Raw genomic sequence first — 13,847 nt, forward strand, 5'->3', positions numbered from 1 at the left:
AAGGACATTTGTCCGCCTTCTGGGTGCACGTCCTTCGCTGCGTTTACCGGTTCGTGCTCTCCTCTTTAGAACTATTAGGTCTATCGAGAAAAGATTCTGCGAGCTTCGTCACCTGCCGACTGCACTAGTTAATACGGTCAGTTTGTCTACAGGTCATCCCATAGCTGATTCAATCGCTTAGAGAAATTTCGAGATTCTCCGTAGGTATACACACCGAAAACCACAAAAAAAAGATTATTTTAATAGGCATTTATAATATTTAGGTTATACTATATTACTATTTAACAATTATTTACATGACTATGAAAATTCCTAATCGCTTGTATAGAAATATTCATGGTTTTTAGTATGACCCAAAATGATTTCATACTGGTTTGTTGACAATAATAAAGTTCGGGCGATCCGTCAAGAACCTTGTTATTAGGACATATTATTTACCGAATTGAGAAGCCGCAAATCTCTGGTTTCGCTTAAGTTGATGTAAAATCGCATTAGAATCAAGGTATATTCAGGAATAAATATTATTTATTATGTGGATTATCCAAGAACGCCACAAATACATTTAATTTTAAATATATATAAACAATATAAGATATAAGGACGAACTTAATCCTAAAGGCATTATCAAAGAATTTAGAATTAGTGCAAGGCAAAAATAAATTAATTTAGGTTAAAAAAAGAAATATGAAAAATCTGATATAAATATACTTGCGATTACTGCTAACTATAATAGTATATGTACATAATATAAAACACGTATAACTTAATAATGTTTGTGAAATATTTAAGTTAATAAATATATATATTATACTTTCGTTTATCACAATACAATAAGCACGTAAAGAACTCGAACAATCTGTTACAATATGCATAAAACCTTGAAAAGTAAGACCAAACAACTCAACATAATAGACAAGTACAATGTCAAAGTATTTCGATGAATTCGCACTCGCACCGCCTGAACAAATCGATTTTATCCGCAAATGATATTCTCTACAAATATTATTATATCCAAATAATGACTACATTTTATCGTCTCTCAAAAAAGCATAGTCATTATTCTAACATTAATCTGAAGAGATTTAAAAAAGGAAAAGATGTTTTTCGTAATAACAGCCAGTTTCTTCGCAATGTTTTATCTGTAAGTAAGCTAAGTATGCCAATTTAAAAAAAAATGTTTGTTTTTTCTTTAGTCTGCCAGATTCTAATTATACCAGTTGCATGGTACGCCGGTGACAATCGTGGCGCCACGCGAGGTACTTTAATCGTTTACCCATGTCAACGAAGATGATTATATCAGCATTTTTGACATACTCAAATTAATCGTTTTTTTTAATTGACACACAGAAATGTGCCTGTCATACCGACTAAATTAATAACGTATTTATAAGTTTTATAGTTTTTTACAAGGTTATTCATTTTCCAAACTTTCAAGATCAAATGGATAAACATCTGTGGCTTACAAATCAATGAGGACTTTTGAAGTAATGTTTCATGACTCAAAGGAAATGAGATAAGAACAGACTAGAATAAATATTTTGAAACTCACCTCAAAAGTTAAATGAAAACACTTTTCAATTTAATGTGAGGACATCGTTCACGATCCAGGAGAATTAGATCTTTATAGTAGAAGTAGTATAGATAGATAGATATATGTAGAGATAGATTTATAGACCTAGGAAATTTTTTTTAATAAATATTCTGTCTGTAATATTAATTTTATAAAAGGTATTGTTGGGAAAGATCAAACATATTTAACAAAGAAAAGGCAAATTTTAAACAACTTAAACAAGTTTAACAAGCACCGTAGAATCAATTTCGTATTTTTTTAACAAATTTTTATGTTAGCTCTCGGTATGTACGCCTTATAATTTTATTTGTAATAAATATATGACCTGGAACATGAACAGACAGACTATGTATAAACATAATGCTATATAAATAATTTTATAACTAAACTTTATCACTAAAGTTATTAAAAACAGTATTAAGGTAAACGGAAACTGCTTGAACGACCGCAAATTATTTTAGTACACTTTTTAATTAAAGTAAAGATCTATTTTAGAATAAATTACTCTTAACGTTATTTTTTTTGTTTTATGTCCAGACGTGCAGCAAAATGCTCGGAACTTTTTATACAGAGGATTCAAAGAAGTTTTCAGAAAAGAGTTTAAATAAGTTAAAGTAAACATTATTGTTTCGTTGTCGTTCTTGAACGCCCACTGCACGGCATAGGCCTCCAAAGAAATGTACAGGGAGATATACCATAATTGCGACACTTGGTAGGCGGTTTTGATCGCAATGAGGTATTATGGTACGGAGTGTGCGCTGATACCTATCCCCTGAAAACTTGTTTGTAAGCAGGCAATCCTGTTTAATTAAATCAAAACGTGTGAATTATATACGACTATCTACTCGGAATCCAACTGGCGACCTACGATCACTAATAATGTAAAAAAAAACACTAGCAATACAAATTAGAATGAATAAAAAAAAAGTCTCAGTTTTCTATCCCTGGACTATGACTGTGTAATATAATTGTTTGGGTTCATTTTATTTCATTTCATATAAAATTCTAGACTTACTAATTTATAATAATAATATTATATAAATGGTATAGACTAAAAAATATATGTATACAAGACTAATCATTTTCTTTACATAGATACATATATAAATATATTGTTAATTTTTTGTTAATATTTTGGGTAAAGATTTATTTAATGTATCTTTAGTAATATAATATAGCATTCCAAGTTATTGTTTATAATCTGTATAGTACTTTCTAAGTATATAAAATTTAATGGTTCAATAAAATAATAAATAACGGTAATAAATAGCGGTAAACTATTAAGATAAAGCATTTTTAAAATTCGGATTAGTTGAGATTAAATTAACGTGACTTATTTAAGAGTGAACACTACATACATGGCGATTGGAAATATGTATAAAATCTTTAAAGTGGGGAATGTACAACGCAAAGCAAAAACTAGTGAGTCAGCAAAAAGTTTACACCACCAACTACATGTCGACACCCAATATAACTGATTGAATTTAAGGATTGTAAATGGACAAATATCAGAACATAACATAATATTCAAGAATTGCAAAAAGCGCAGAATATATTGCTATAAAATGCCTTAGTATATTAAAGAGGCAACATACATTAATAAATTTGCATTAATGCAAATTTGCTGCATCAGTACATTTCCTTCACGCAACGGTTGCGCTTTTTATGATTATTAATTTATTGGTAAAAAAAAAACTTCTTTGAATTAATTGCCTGGGGACACGCTTTAAATACTACATCTTCTGATATAACAAAATTGTTTCAAATTTTTTCCCTTGAAAGTTAAAAAGATGACGAAATGTTTAAGTATCATTACTTGAGAATTTAGGTTTGTTAGATACACCTAGAAAAACAACATCTTTACTATATTTTCAAGGTTATTGTGGTCATTAATCATTAATTAATCAAAAATTATAAAGGCTGCGTTTGTTAGGTATCTTCTTAGCACTTCGACATTAATCATCAATAAGACAGGTTTACTATGTATTTTAACAACAAATCTAACAAATGTGTGATAAATTCCATGAGTATGTAGTTCCACATACTATTTTTACTGTGATATAGACAATGCTTTTATAAACGGAGTAACTGCTATACGAAAAGAAACATTATTCTACCTTCGAAATCAACGCAATAAGTAATAAAACTAAACGCTAAACAATCATAATATAAATAATTACCAGTATTCATCACAAATTATTGCTTAATGTACTTCCGATTAAATGCTAAATTAGCTTCTGAACATGCTTTGTGTGCACATATTTTAATATATTGTTTATGTAAATAATATCTATAATTGTTTGTATATCAAATGACAACAAAATCTCATAATATAATTGCATTTAGTTATAACATGTTACACGAATTTAAATAACACGAAATATTTATAATGTAAACGAACACTATCTCATATAGAATTGGTTGTTAAAATTGGTATTAGTTATGTATTGGTAATTATGTATATAAGTACAGTTTCTAATTACTAGCAAGATTAATAAATAAAGTGATAATGTTAAAAGGAACCATGTTCCTACCATTACAATAACACGTAGTATTTATAATAGATATTGTTTAAAAAGCAGTCGTAAACATAAGTGAAAGTACAAATAATTTAAGGTGAAAATATATAGGCTAATGAGACACGACGATATCGATAAAAGACTTACAAAGTAAATAGATCCTTTAAACAGTTCACCTGCTAACTGTGCAGGATCCACAGAGGCTTTACGGCGTGCGGCTTGGAATGCAACACCTGTGACCACAAAACACAGTACTAACACACGTAATTTCCACCAGTTTCCTATATAACTAACGTTTGCACTGATAAATCACACGATCAATTCAAATTGCACAAGAGGTTTAATCGTAAAAAGTTCGCGCGATTTTATTAGATTACAGGCCGCTAACGAGATGTAAAGAGAGCGGCGTGTGGACCTGAACTGACGTCACACGAGATGTATGCGGCGACGGCGATGGTGAGTGGGGGCTGAGAAAGGGACAGACACGAACAGCGCCGCCACACCTGTCCGCGTACGGCGAACAACTGGATACAACCAATGAGGCGAACGAAAAACATTCGTTTCTCTGGTGACGCAACGCGGTAAAGTTTAACCGGGAACAAAATGTCGGTGAGAATTATGCGTTAACTGCTCAAGACTAATTGAATTTCTTTGGAGTAGATATGAAACACTTTAAACGTTAAATAGCTTTTTCTAACATAATTCTGAAAAAAAAAGCCGTGTGTAACAGTTAAATGTACAGGATACAGGTTCCAGAAATTCCAAGCAACTTAAATGTTAATGATATCCAGAGTCAGTTGAATAAAATTCTCGGAGACCTGAGGTGTGGTTTAGTATGTGACCATTATCATCACTTCAGCCAAAAGACGTACACTAATGGATAGTCTTCCGGGTACTTCACGAACTATGAAATATATCGCAACCTTATCATTTTTACAGATACTGAAAGGATCCAGCTAACTTCTAAAAGGGACAAAGTGAACTAAATACCCACCCAAACGTATCAGCTGTCAATAAATGACTGAAAAAACTTAGAATCCTTTAATTAAATTACGCAGTAGTTAAAAAATCATTTTTAGCAGATGACAACCACGCTGCGAAAGCTTTCAACATATCTGCGTGTAGTCTTGGAACGGAACGTAAATTCGAATAGAATATAAAATTATCATCTAGAATTTGTATCTATACAGCGGAATAATATTTATGATCGTGCATCCCCTGTTACGGGGCAAAGGTTGATTTTTTGAGGTAATTTCAAAATAATATCCTTGCTACAGTAGTAGTGTGTAGCGTTCATGTAAGAACGCTTCGTATTTCTGGCCACTGCGACCACAATATTGTTTTAAATAATGCTTTCGCGTTTGAATCCAAATTCCAGCGAGAATTTAATTTGCTCGTCGCCAAAAATGCTGCCGTCGTTCTTGTATTTAAGCTGATTTTTAATATATATATATATATATATATATCACCTATGTAGAAAGCCAAGTGAACCTCATTCCGATCCATATTTCTTATTAAAACGTATAATACAAATAATAAAGTATTTATAAAAAATATATAAATTGAGTTGTTATCAAATATAATTTTTATAATACTAACGATATGCAATGATAGTTGCTGGCTAAACTCTCGAGTCTTTTGTGAACTTTATTACGTCGCCACTGCTTACAAACAACTATAGACAATATCCTAAAGAAATTGGTATATTTTACGTTAAAAAATTTCGAAAAATTAATCATTAGACCACTGGAATACACTATTTAACATAGCCCGGTAGTGTGACATTACAGGTCTGATAGAATACAAATCTGATGTGAGAATATTTATAAAAAAAAGACTTTTAATTTGTAAATAAATATTTTTGTCAATTTTCTATAACATTCTTACAATATACAAAGTACCTGTTATGGACCCGCTTCGAAAACATAATGACCATGTTATACACTGATTACATAATGACATATTTAGCAAAAAAAACTAATCGAAAATTCCTATTCTATTTCAAGTCCTTAACCCTTATGGTTCTAAACATACATACATATACATACACATATAAATATGTATGTAAATATCTATATTTATTTATATATATACATCCTAACAGGTATATCGAAAGATAGATATGGACATTTAATTACAGTTTCAGTAAATAATATCTATATAAAAATTAATCTGTATTTCCATTGGTCACGCCATAACTCGACTTCACCGATCTTCTTGTATAAGTTTTCTAATACTTTGTAGACGACGACTTCAAAATAAAATTAAATTTGTTAAACGGCTTTCATTGCAATATCAATAAATAAATCGCAAGGACAGACGTGCGTTTGTGGTATTATTCTTAAAAAAAAAACATGTTATTCACGTGACCAACTGTACGTCCCCTGTTCTGTGTTAGAAAAACTAACAATATTGTGTATCGAACAGCTACACCTTTTTTGTTTTAAATTACAGTTAATTTAATTTTGCAATGTCACTATCAACTGTATAGGTATAATCTGTGTTACAACTTATTAAATAACCTTTCTTATTTTCAATTATTAAATTTCGATTTATTAATTCATAGCTAAGACAAGACGTCTGACGGGTTAGTGTATAACAAAAATGATGTGTGCTTGTATTTCAAATTTGAATTTAGAAGTTAAATAATTTTCATAGTCTTATCAATTACAACGTAAATTAATATCTATGTTATTATTTAAAACTAAGTATATTGTACGAATATTCTTAATTTCTATAAATAATCCTTTTTAAAAAATTTGAAAACGTCGAAAATTATTAGTTGTTACATATTCTTGTATTATTGCTTATATTTTTCTTATGTTTGTAATGTATGTGTAATAATATATGTGTTTTTACAGTAGGGTTAAATATCAAAAAAAGGAGAGACTATGTACATATACTTTATTACCGTATACTTTAGTATTGTATTATTTAAATAATTAAAAAATGATATATCGTTACATGCTTACAACGTGACAAGACTTCAATACGATAATGTATTGAGTCGAAAACTTCAACACAGAGCTGGTTCACATTGACTACCTTATATATAACTACATAAATATATGACAAGTCGTTACAGTACCTGGCAGTAAATATTGCACATCGACTTTTGGAAAGAGACAATCGGCTAATTTCGTCTTCGTAGAGCATATCTCGGTCGACAAAATACAACGACTGACAACACGTCACATAAGTAGGGTGGTACAGAGATAGTGCTCTACGAAGCCGAAAACAGCCGATTGTCTCTTTCCAAGGGTCGATGTGCAATGTCTACCACCGGGTACTGTAGTAGTTATTTGGTTTATCAACGCAAGGTCGAAATAAGGTCGTGTATATATATATATATATATATATATATATATATAAATATATATATATATATATATATAAATATAATAGTATATATATATATATATATATATATATATATATATATATATATATATACTGGCATATTCAATAAAACAATTATTTTAAATCTACTTATATAGAAGTTCTTGTTAAGTGTATAATATTAAAAGGAAATTAAAACTCTCTAGGCATAAGAAAACATTTTTTCCTACCGGAAGTAGGCATTTTCAATAGATTTCCAAACGGACCAGTTGAAAGCGACCCGTGTCCACTATTTTCCAAAGGCCTTAACTTTTAAATTGCCAATTCGCTGGAGTACTTAGTTTTATTTCCTGATGCGATCAAGCAGCAATAACACATTGCTCACTGCGCGACTGATCGCTTACAACGTCTCGCAAATAAATAAAACAACATTTTAATTATTCATATATTTATTAATAATACGATGTGCCTGCGTGGATAAAGTTTTATCGTGTAATATTGCTTTAGTTGGTATTAGAGGAAAACTTAAATAAATTTATAGAAAATATTGCATCACTACGTTTAAATTACAATAGTACGGCACTTACTATGGTACAAAATGTACAGGATTAATAATCTAATAGTAGTAACACTAATATCACTTTATTTAATGACATAAACAGTAGAGTCGGGTCGCGATAGCAGCAGAAAGGACCAGGCCTCTAAGTGTACCTGAAAACAGTTAAAAAACTCATATATATTCATAGACCAGTGGTTGCCGAGCAGTAGAAGACTAACACTTTTAATTCTCGTGATACAATCTTTTATAATTCACACTTTGTGCATTAACATCGCTACTGCTCACAGACAAGTTTTCAAGTGATAGACAGCAACGTCCTCTGTGTGCCAACCTTGGCGATTATTTTATGTCCTACTGTAGATATCTTTGCAGGAGGCCTATACCTTGCAGTGGTCGTCTAATTGGTCTCATCGACGTGTAATTGGTTAGATATGTAAAAAACATATTTTTGGAGATATACACATATATATTTGAACTATACAGCATTTATATTTTATATTCTTTTACGGTCTAATTTATTATTAATAAATGATTAATATCCCTTGCTTTTGTAACGATCTACAATATATTTAATACCAAAATGAAAATATACAAACTATAACAATGATTCGAGTTTGACCATTAAAACGTAGAATTAATGCCGAATGTATTCTCTTCATTGTCATCAGTTAACAATTTCGGTTTAAAGAAAAATTAATAAAGATAAGTGTATAATAAATGCGTATATATCATAAAAAGAGAACTGAATATAAAGGTACCAAAAGAAGAATAAGATAATAATTGATCGAAATATTCTAATAAAGTGTACATGCTTTGTGGACTCTATATATGATATATGTCTCTACGCATATGTAAGTCTGTAGGGACAGATAGTAAACAATGATTAATTTTGAACTGTAGAAATCCATTGGTTTTTTTAAACTGTATATCATACATTAATTGACAGCTAATGAGCATTATTTAGTATAGGCAACTATAATGCCTATGCATATACATAACCAATTACTCTGTATAGGACTATATTTAAAACATAAGACATCGACTTTAGTTAAGTCTAGTAATTAGAGGCTAGGACTAAATGTCTTTATCGGTCATCTTTTGATACAAAATACTGAAATAGTACATGCCTTAATAATTAGAAATTTTATTAGTTAAAGCGCCTTGTACGCGAAGGCAGCAATTTTAGCTTCTGCGCAATTTTGCTACGAGAAAAATATAGGCTCAGCTGTAGAATCTATGTAAACCGCTCTATATAAAAGCCATAGATATGGATTTGCTAGGGATTTCTCTACGAGATCGAATTAAGAATGATAAAATCCGTAGACAGATAAAAATAATCGACATAACAGAGTGATAAGATGAAGTGGCAATAGGCAGCCGACATAGACCGTAGAACAGATGGCCGATCGGAGACCACGAACGGGCAAGCGCAGCGAAGAATATTAAACCACGAGGTGAAAAGTCAAGAGTACAGGTTGCCGTAAGAGGCTTGATAGAAGCGGTTGCTATCGGTCGTACTGGAAATCGAAGGAGCGGACTATATCATCAGTGACCATATTAGGATTTAAATTATCATAAAAAAGATATAATAGGTTATACAAGCCAATTTTTTTATGTTATTGCATGTAAGAACTATACCCACTTGTAGAAACCGAAGCTTTGTCTTGCAAAGGAGCTCGATACTCATCCGTTACTTCTAGAAATTGGAACATCGCTTTAAAACCAGTTCCGTCTAATCTATCGTTAGAACGGAACGTAACTTTAAAGAAGTTCCTGTCGGATTCCACGTGGAACTCTTTCATCTGACCGCAGTACCTTCCGAACCTGCTGTCCTCAGTCATATAGTTAGAAAATTCTACGTAATCACTTCCTGATATCGCTTCGCACCTGTAAAATAATAAATGGTGTTTTAAAAAATATAATTACATACTTAAAATATATTAATAATCTTATCAATATAGTACCAAATGCTTGCAGATTGTCCTTCTGATAATAAAAACGTATATAAGTTAGTTATTAATTTTTATCTGTTTTCTTTTATTAATTCTTATATTTTTAATTGATAAACTGATTTTTAGATTTAATGTAATACAATACAATTCAACAACAATAATACAACAAATGTAAACAATACAAAATGGTTGGTAATGTCTGCAGTAGTTTAAAACGCTGATATAGATGACCACCTCCATAGTCTAAAGGCGACAGCGTTGATTCATTACTATAAATGACTTTTAATGAAAAATAAATATAATTAAAGATACAACAAAAAAGATGTGTGTATTAAAGAATAAATCGACTCTTTTGAAATTCTAAATATTAATAGCTATGTTTTACAAGATTTAGGGAAAAGAAAAAACAGTATACTTTTGGCAATCTCTTATCTTTCGTGTTAACTCTTAATAAGAACGTGAACTCAATTTTTTTAAATTAAAAAACTAACGTTGAACACGGAAAGGCTGCGCGGAAAGACCAAAAATGCTTTTATTAAATTTAAATTCCTCGATTTGTTTTTTGGACTTTCATTTCTGCTCAAATAGAATTTGTAGATTCCGCGGGTTCGAAGTGGCAAGCAAGTGAAAGCAAGGCTCGACATTCTCGATTGGGTATTTTCTGAAGTAAATTGCCAACATTCACTTGATTCATCTTATTAAACAACCTTTCCGTGTATCATAGGAGTCGCCAATCTTCGATCATTCTGGTCAGAAGCTTAGCTTTCCAAAGTAGTAGTAAAGTTAGCCATGTATGTCTCGGGTACCTTTGAGTCAGAATGCTAAACGGGTATTATCAACGAGTGACAGACCAAGCTGACGTCACCTTGTTGGGGCCTTTGAGCCTAGTCACTCCTTGGTGTGTCCGCCTGAACGATCTAAGATATCAGCGACTTCCCAAACCGGTAAAATAGTTGTGTATAGCGGCCCGAGCTTCACTATCTTAAAAGAGGTTTTAAACTAAGCGCCTTGACTTTTTATATTTCTAGCGTGTAAATCACAAATGCGTCATAAGAGTAATGCGTTAATGAATATACGGGAAATTGGAATGCAGGCAGCGCAGAACAGGTTATTGAAGCGATCTTTGGCCTATTCCTCGCACTGGGCGTCTATCAGCTGAAAAGAAGAAGAATGCGTTGATTATCGTAATGTTATATTGTTACAAACAAAAGAACTTACGGTAGAACTCCTTCAACGCCGAAATTTGAAAAATGAAGATGCACTTTCTCAGTTTGTCCACCGTGAAAGAAATAAGTGCATTCAGTATCACGTGGATAAGGCCCTGGCCAATTAGGCGATGCAAAAGTTCCGTTATGGCTCTCGGAGCTGTTGTATACGAAGGCGCATGGGAACTCTTTTAACTGCCTTCCCGTAGTAATACCAAAATCTGAAATTAAATTCGTAAAAGATTATTAATTAATTTTTCATACGATTAAACCCTTCCGTCAATATTTGAAAAATACCTATTTCATTACAATTTTACAATTAAATATATTATACCTAACTTTAAATATTTAATTTAAATGATTTCAAAATTAAAATTTAATTGTTATTTCAATAATATATTTAACAATAAGATCCATAGAAATTCTAGTTTTAATATTTTCAATTAATTAACACGACTTAATGCAATAATTAAATGAAGCACAATTGGAAAGAGTGAATTATTTTTGAATTTGTGATTTTTAAAAGATACAAGACAGTCATAAAATTTGGTTTAAAATAAATAATAATAAAAATTTTGTAAAAGGGATATTCATTTTATTCTTGCAAAAAGGTTAAAGGTTAGGAACCAATAATCTTATGAAAGAGCAAGGTGAGGGTGAACACCATGTGTTCGTTTTGCCTAAGATAACCATTAAAATATTAATTCTTCTTCTTGAAGTGCCTCTCCAACTAGTGGAGGTTGGCTATCAGCTTCCTGCTCTCTTCCTTATTTTTGGTTCTGCGTAATAGCTCAGCAGCGCTGGCGATTCCGGTCCACTCTCTAATGTTACGAAGCCACGACTTCTTTCTCCTACCAACCTTCCTTTTACCAGCGACCTTTCCCATCATGATAAGTTGAAGGAGATTGTATCTTTTGTGTCGAAGAACGTGTCCCAAGTAAGCGACTTCGTTTTACTGTGAGCATTAGTGCGCGTATATGGCCGATTCGTTTCAGAACTTCGACGTTGGTCACCTTCTGAGTCCAGCTTATGGACAGCATGTGTCTATATGTCCATATTTCGAAAGCCTCTATACGCTTACGAAGGTCTTCTTTATGGACCAGGCCTCACATCCGTACAGTATAATAGGCCAGATAGGCCAGATGAAAATATTAATAGTTCAATAGAAATAGTAAACTATAACTTTTTTTATTTAATTAAAGATCTCAAATAAATAAAATGGCAACATTATAACAATTTACACTGCATCATGTCAAATCGAAACCACAAATAGAAAATGAAATCCAATTGGTCCACAATTCATATTTGCAAGACTTTATTTAATATTATGCAACGTTTTTCATTATTATTATTCCTTAATTTTACTTAAATTGATTACGCCATTTTATGTACATCTACATAAGTATGAATTGTTTATTGTTATTTTTAATATTTTTTATTCGATTCTTAAATCGTAATTAAATACAAACATTTATGCAAAAATGTTAAGACGATTTAATTAGAATCAAATCTATAACTTTTGGTACAGATATTAAAGCAATATTAACAATTTCACAATTATACCACAGATTAATAATATTACCTGCACAATATTCATGTATCGTTACATTACATAGTAGCGACAGCTTCGATGTTTAAATATTCATACTTAATTTCAGAACAAATTAGTTTGTTGGCAACATAGCACACTAACGTAATAAATTTTACAGACGTTTAAGAGAAAGGAAATTAAGAAATAAATTCTATTTATATTTACGAAAAATATATTGCTTGTTGTAATACTGTCTTGTTACAAAAAAAAGTGAACCCCCGACAGTAAATTATTTTACTAACAAAATATACTATAACAATGTATACGTCAATATATGACAAGATATTAAGAAACAAGGTAATTTGACAAAAAATAATCTTTTTTTTATTTTTTGAAATCAACGTTAGTAACGACTATTATCCACTTTAGTTTTCTCTACAACACTTTCTTAATACTTACTTTCTACAAATGAGTACGATATTTTAAAACCCCTGGAGTGTCTGGATGATTGAGTCCCGCGAAACTCTAACATTAGTTTGGGGCCATTTGACATAATCGGCTTAGGCAAATCGGTCCCACAAAATGCTTCCACCTTTTCTAGACGACCATCTACATTGACAAACGCTTGCAATGAATCCACATTCGTACAGCTGAAAATAGATGAAAAAAGAGAATTTAAATTTTGTAAAAAAATTTATTTATCATTTATATTTTTATTTGCAATAATCTCTCGTTTCTCTGTTTTATTATCATATCTATAAAAAGAAATTAATAACAAGGGGCTAAATGTTTATGCGCTACACAAATTAGTTTGTGATTATCTTTGTCAGCTTGGTATTATTTCTTCTTCATTTTAAAACAATTAAGTATGTTTCTTAATATACAGATAGAGCAGACTTGTAAAGTCAATCATGCAAGTTTAGTTTTATTAAAAAAAAGAAACTTACTCTAATGATCCATCTGCTGGTTTATGTAAGTAGAAGTCATGAAAAAATAATCTAACTCTCTCTTTTCCTCTTCCGAAGAACTCATAGTGACAATGTGTGTTCGGAGGATACGCCAGCGGGTAGTGAGGTGAAGTGAGAGTCCCCTGTTTCGCACCATCACTATTAAATTCCTGATGACACGACGATGCTGTAAAACATAAAAAGATAATTCATTTATTGCATAAA

At 31.2% G+C, this 13,847-nt stretch overlaps 2 protein-coding genes across 2 annotated transcripts in view; both read right to left on the bottom strand.

Annotated features, from left to right (window-relative positions):
- The window catches only part of Cad99C (cadherin-99C), a 188,138-nt gene extending 183,569 nt beyond the window's left edge, over positions 1-4,569 (bottom strand). Inside the window, exon 1 of the mRNA XM_068767495.1 lies at positions 4,237-4,569. The gene's annotated coding sequence lies outside the window, so the exon portion shown is untranslated. The remainder of the gene's footprint in view (positions 1-4,236) is intronic.
- A 3,337-nt stretch (positions 4,570-7,906) lies between these two features.
- Sol1 overlaps positions 7,907-13,847 on the bottom strand; it is a 365,472-nt gene continuing 359,531 nt past the window's right edge. Inside the window, exons 10-14 of the mRNA XM_068770529.1 lie at positions 13,623-13,809; positions 13,135-13,325; positions 11,158-11,365; positions 9,630-9,874; positions 7,907-8,139 (exon numbers count right to left, since the gene is read on the bottom strand). Coding sequence (XP_068626630.1) covers positions 8,075-8,139; positions 9,630-9,874; positions 11,158-11,365; positions 13,135-13,325; positions 13,623-13,809 — 896 coding nt within the window. The 3' untranslated portion in view covers positions 7,907-8,074. The remainder of the gene's footprint in view (positions 8,140-9,629; positions 9,875-11,157; positions 11,366-13,134; positions 13,326-13,622; positions 13,810-13,847) is intronic.

This window comes from Battus philenor, unplaced genomic scaffold (genome assembly GCF_028537555.1).
Source record: "Battus philenor isolate CCGP_79_NKW_IND1 unplaced genomic scaffold, ilBatPhil1.0.hap1 SCAF_10, whole genome shotgun sequence".
Classification (NCBI taxonomy): Eukaryota; Metazoa; Arthropoda; class Insecta; order Lepidoptera; family Papilionidae; genus Battus; species Battus philenor.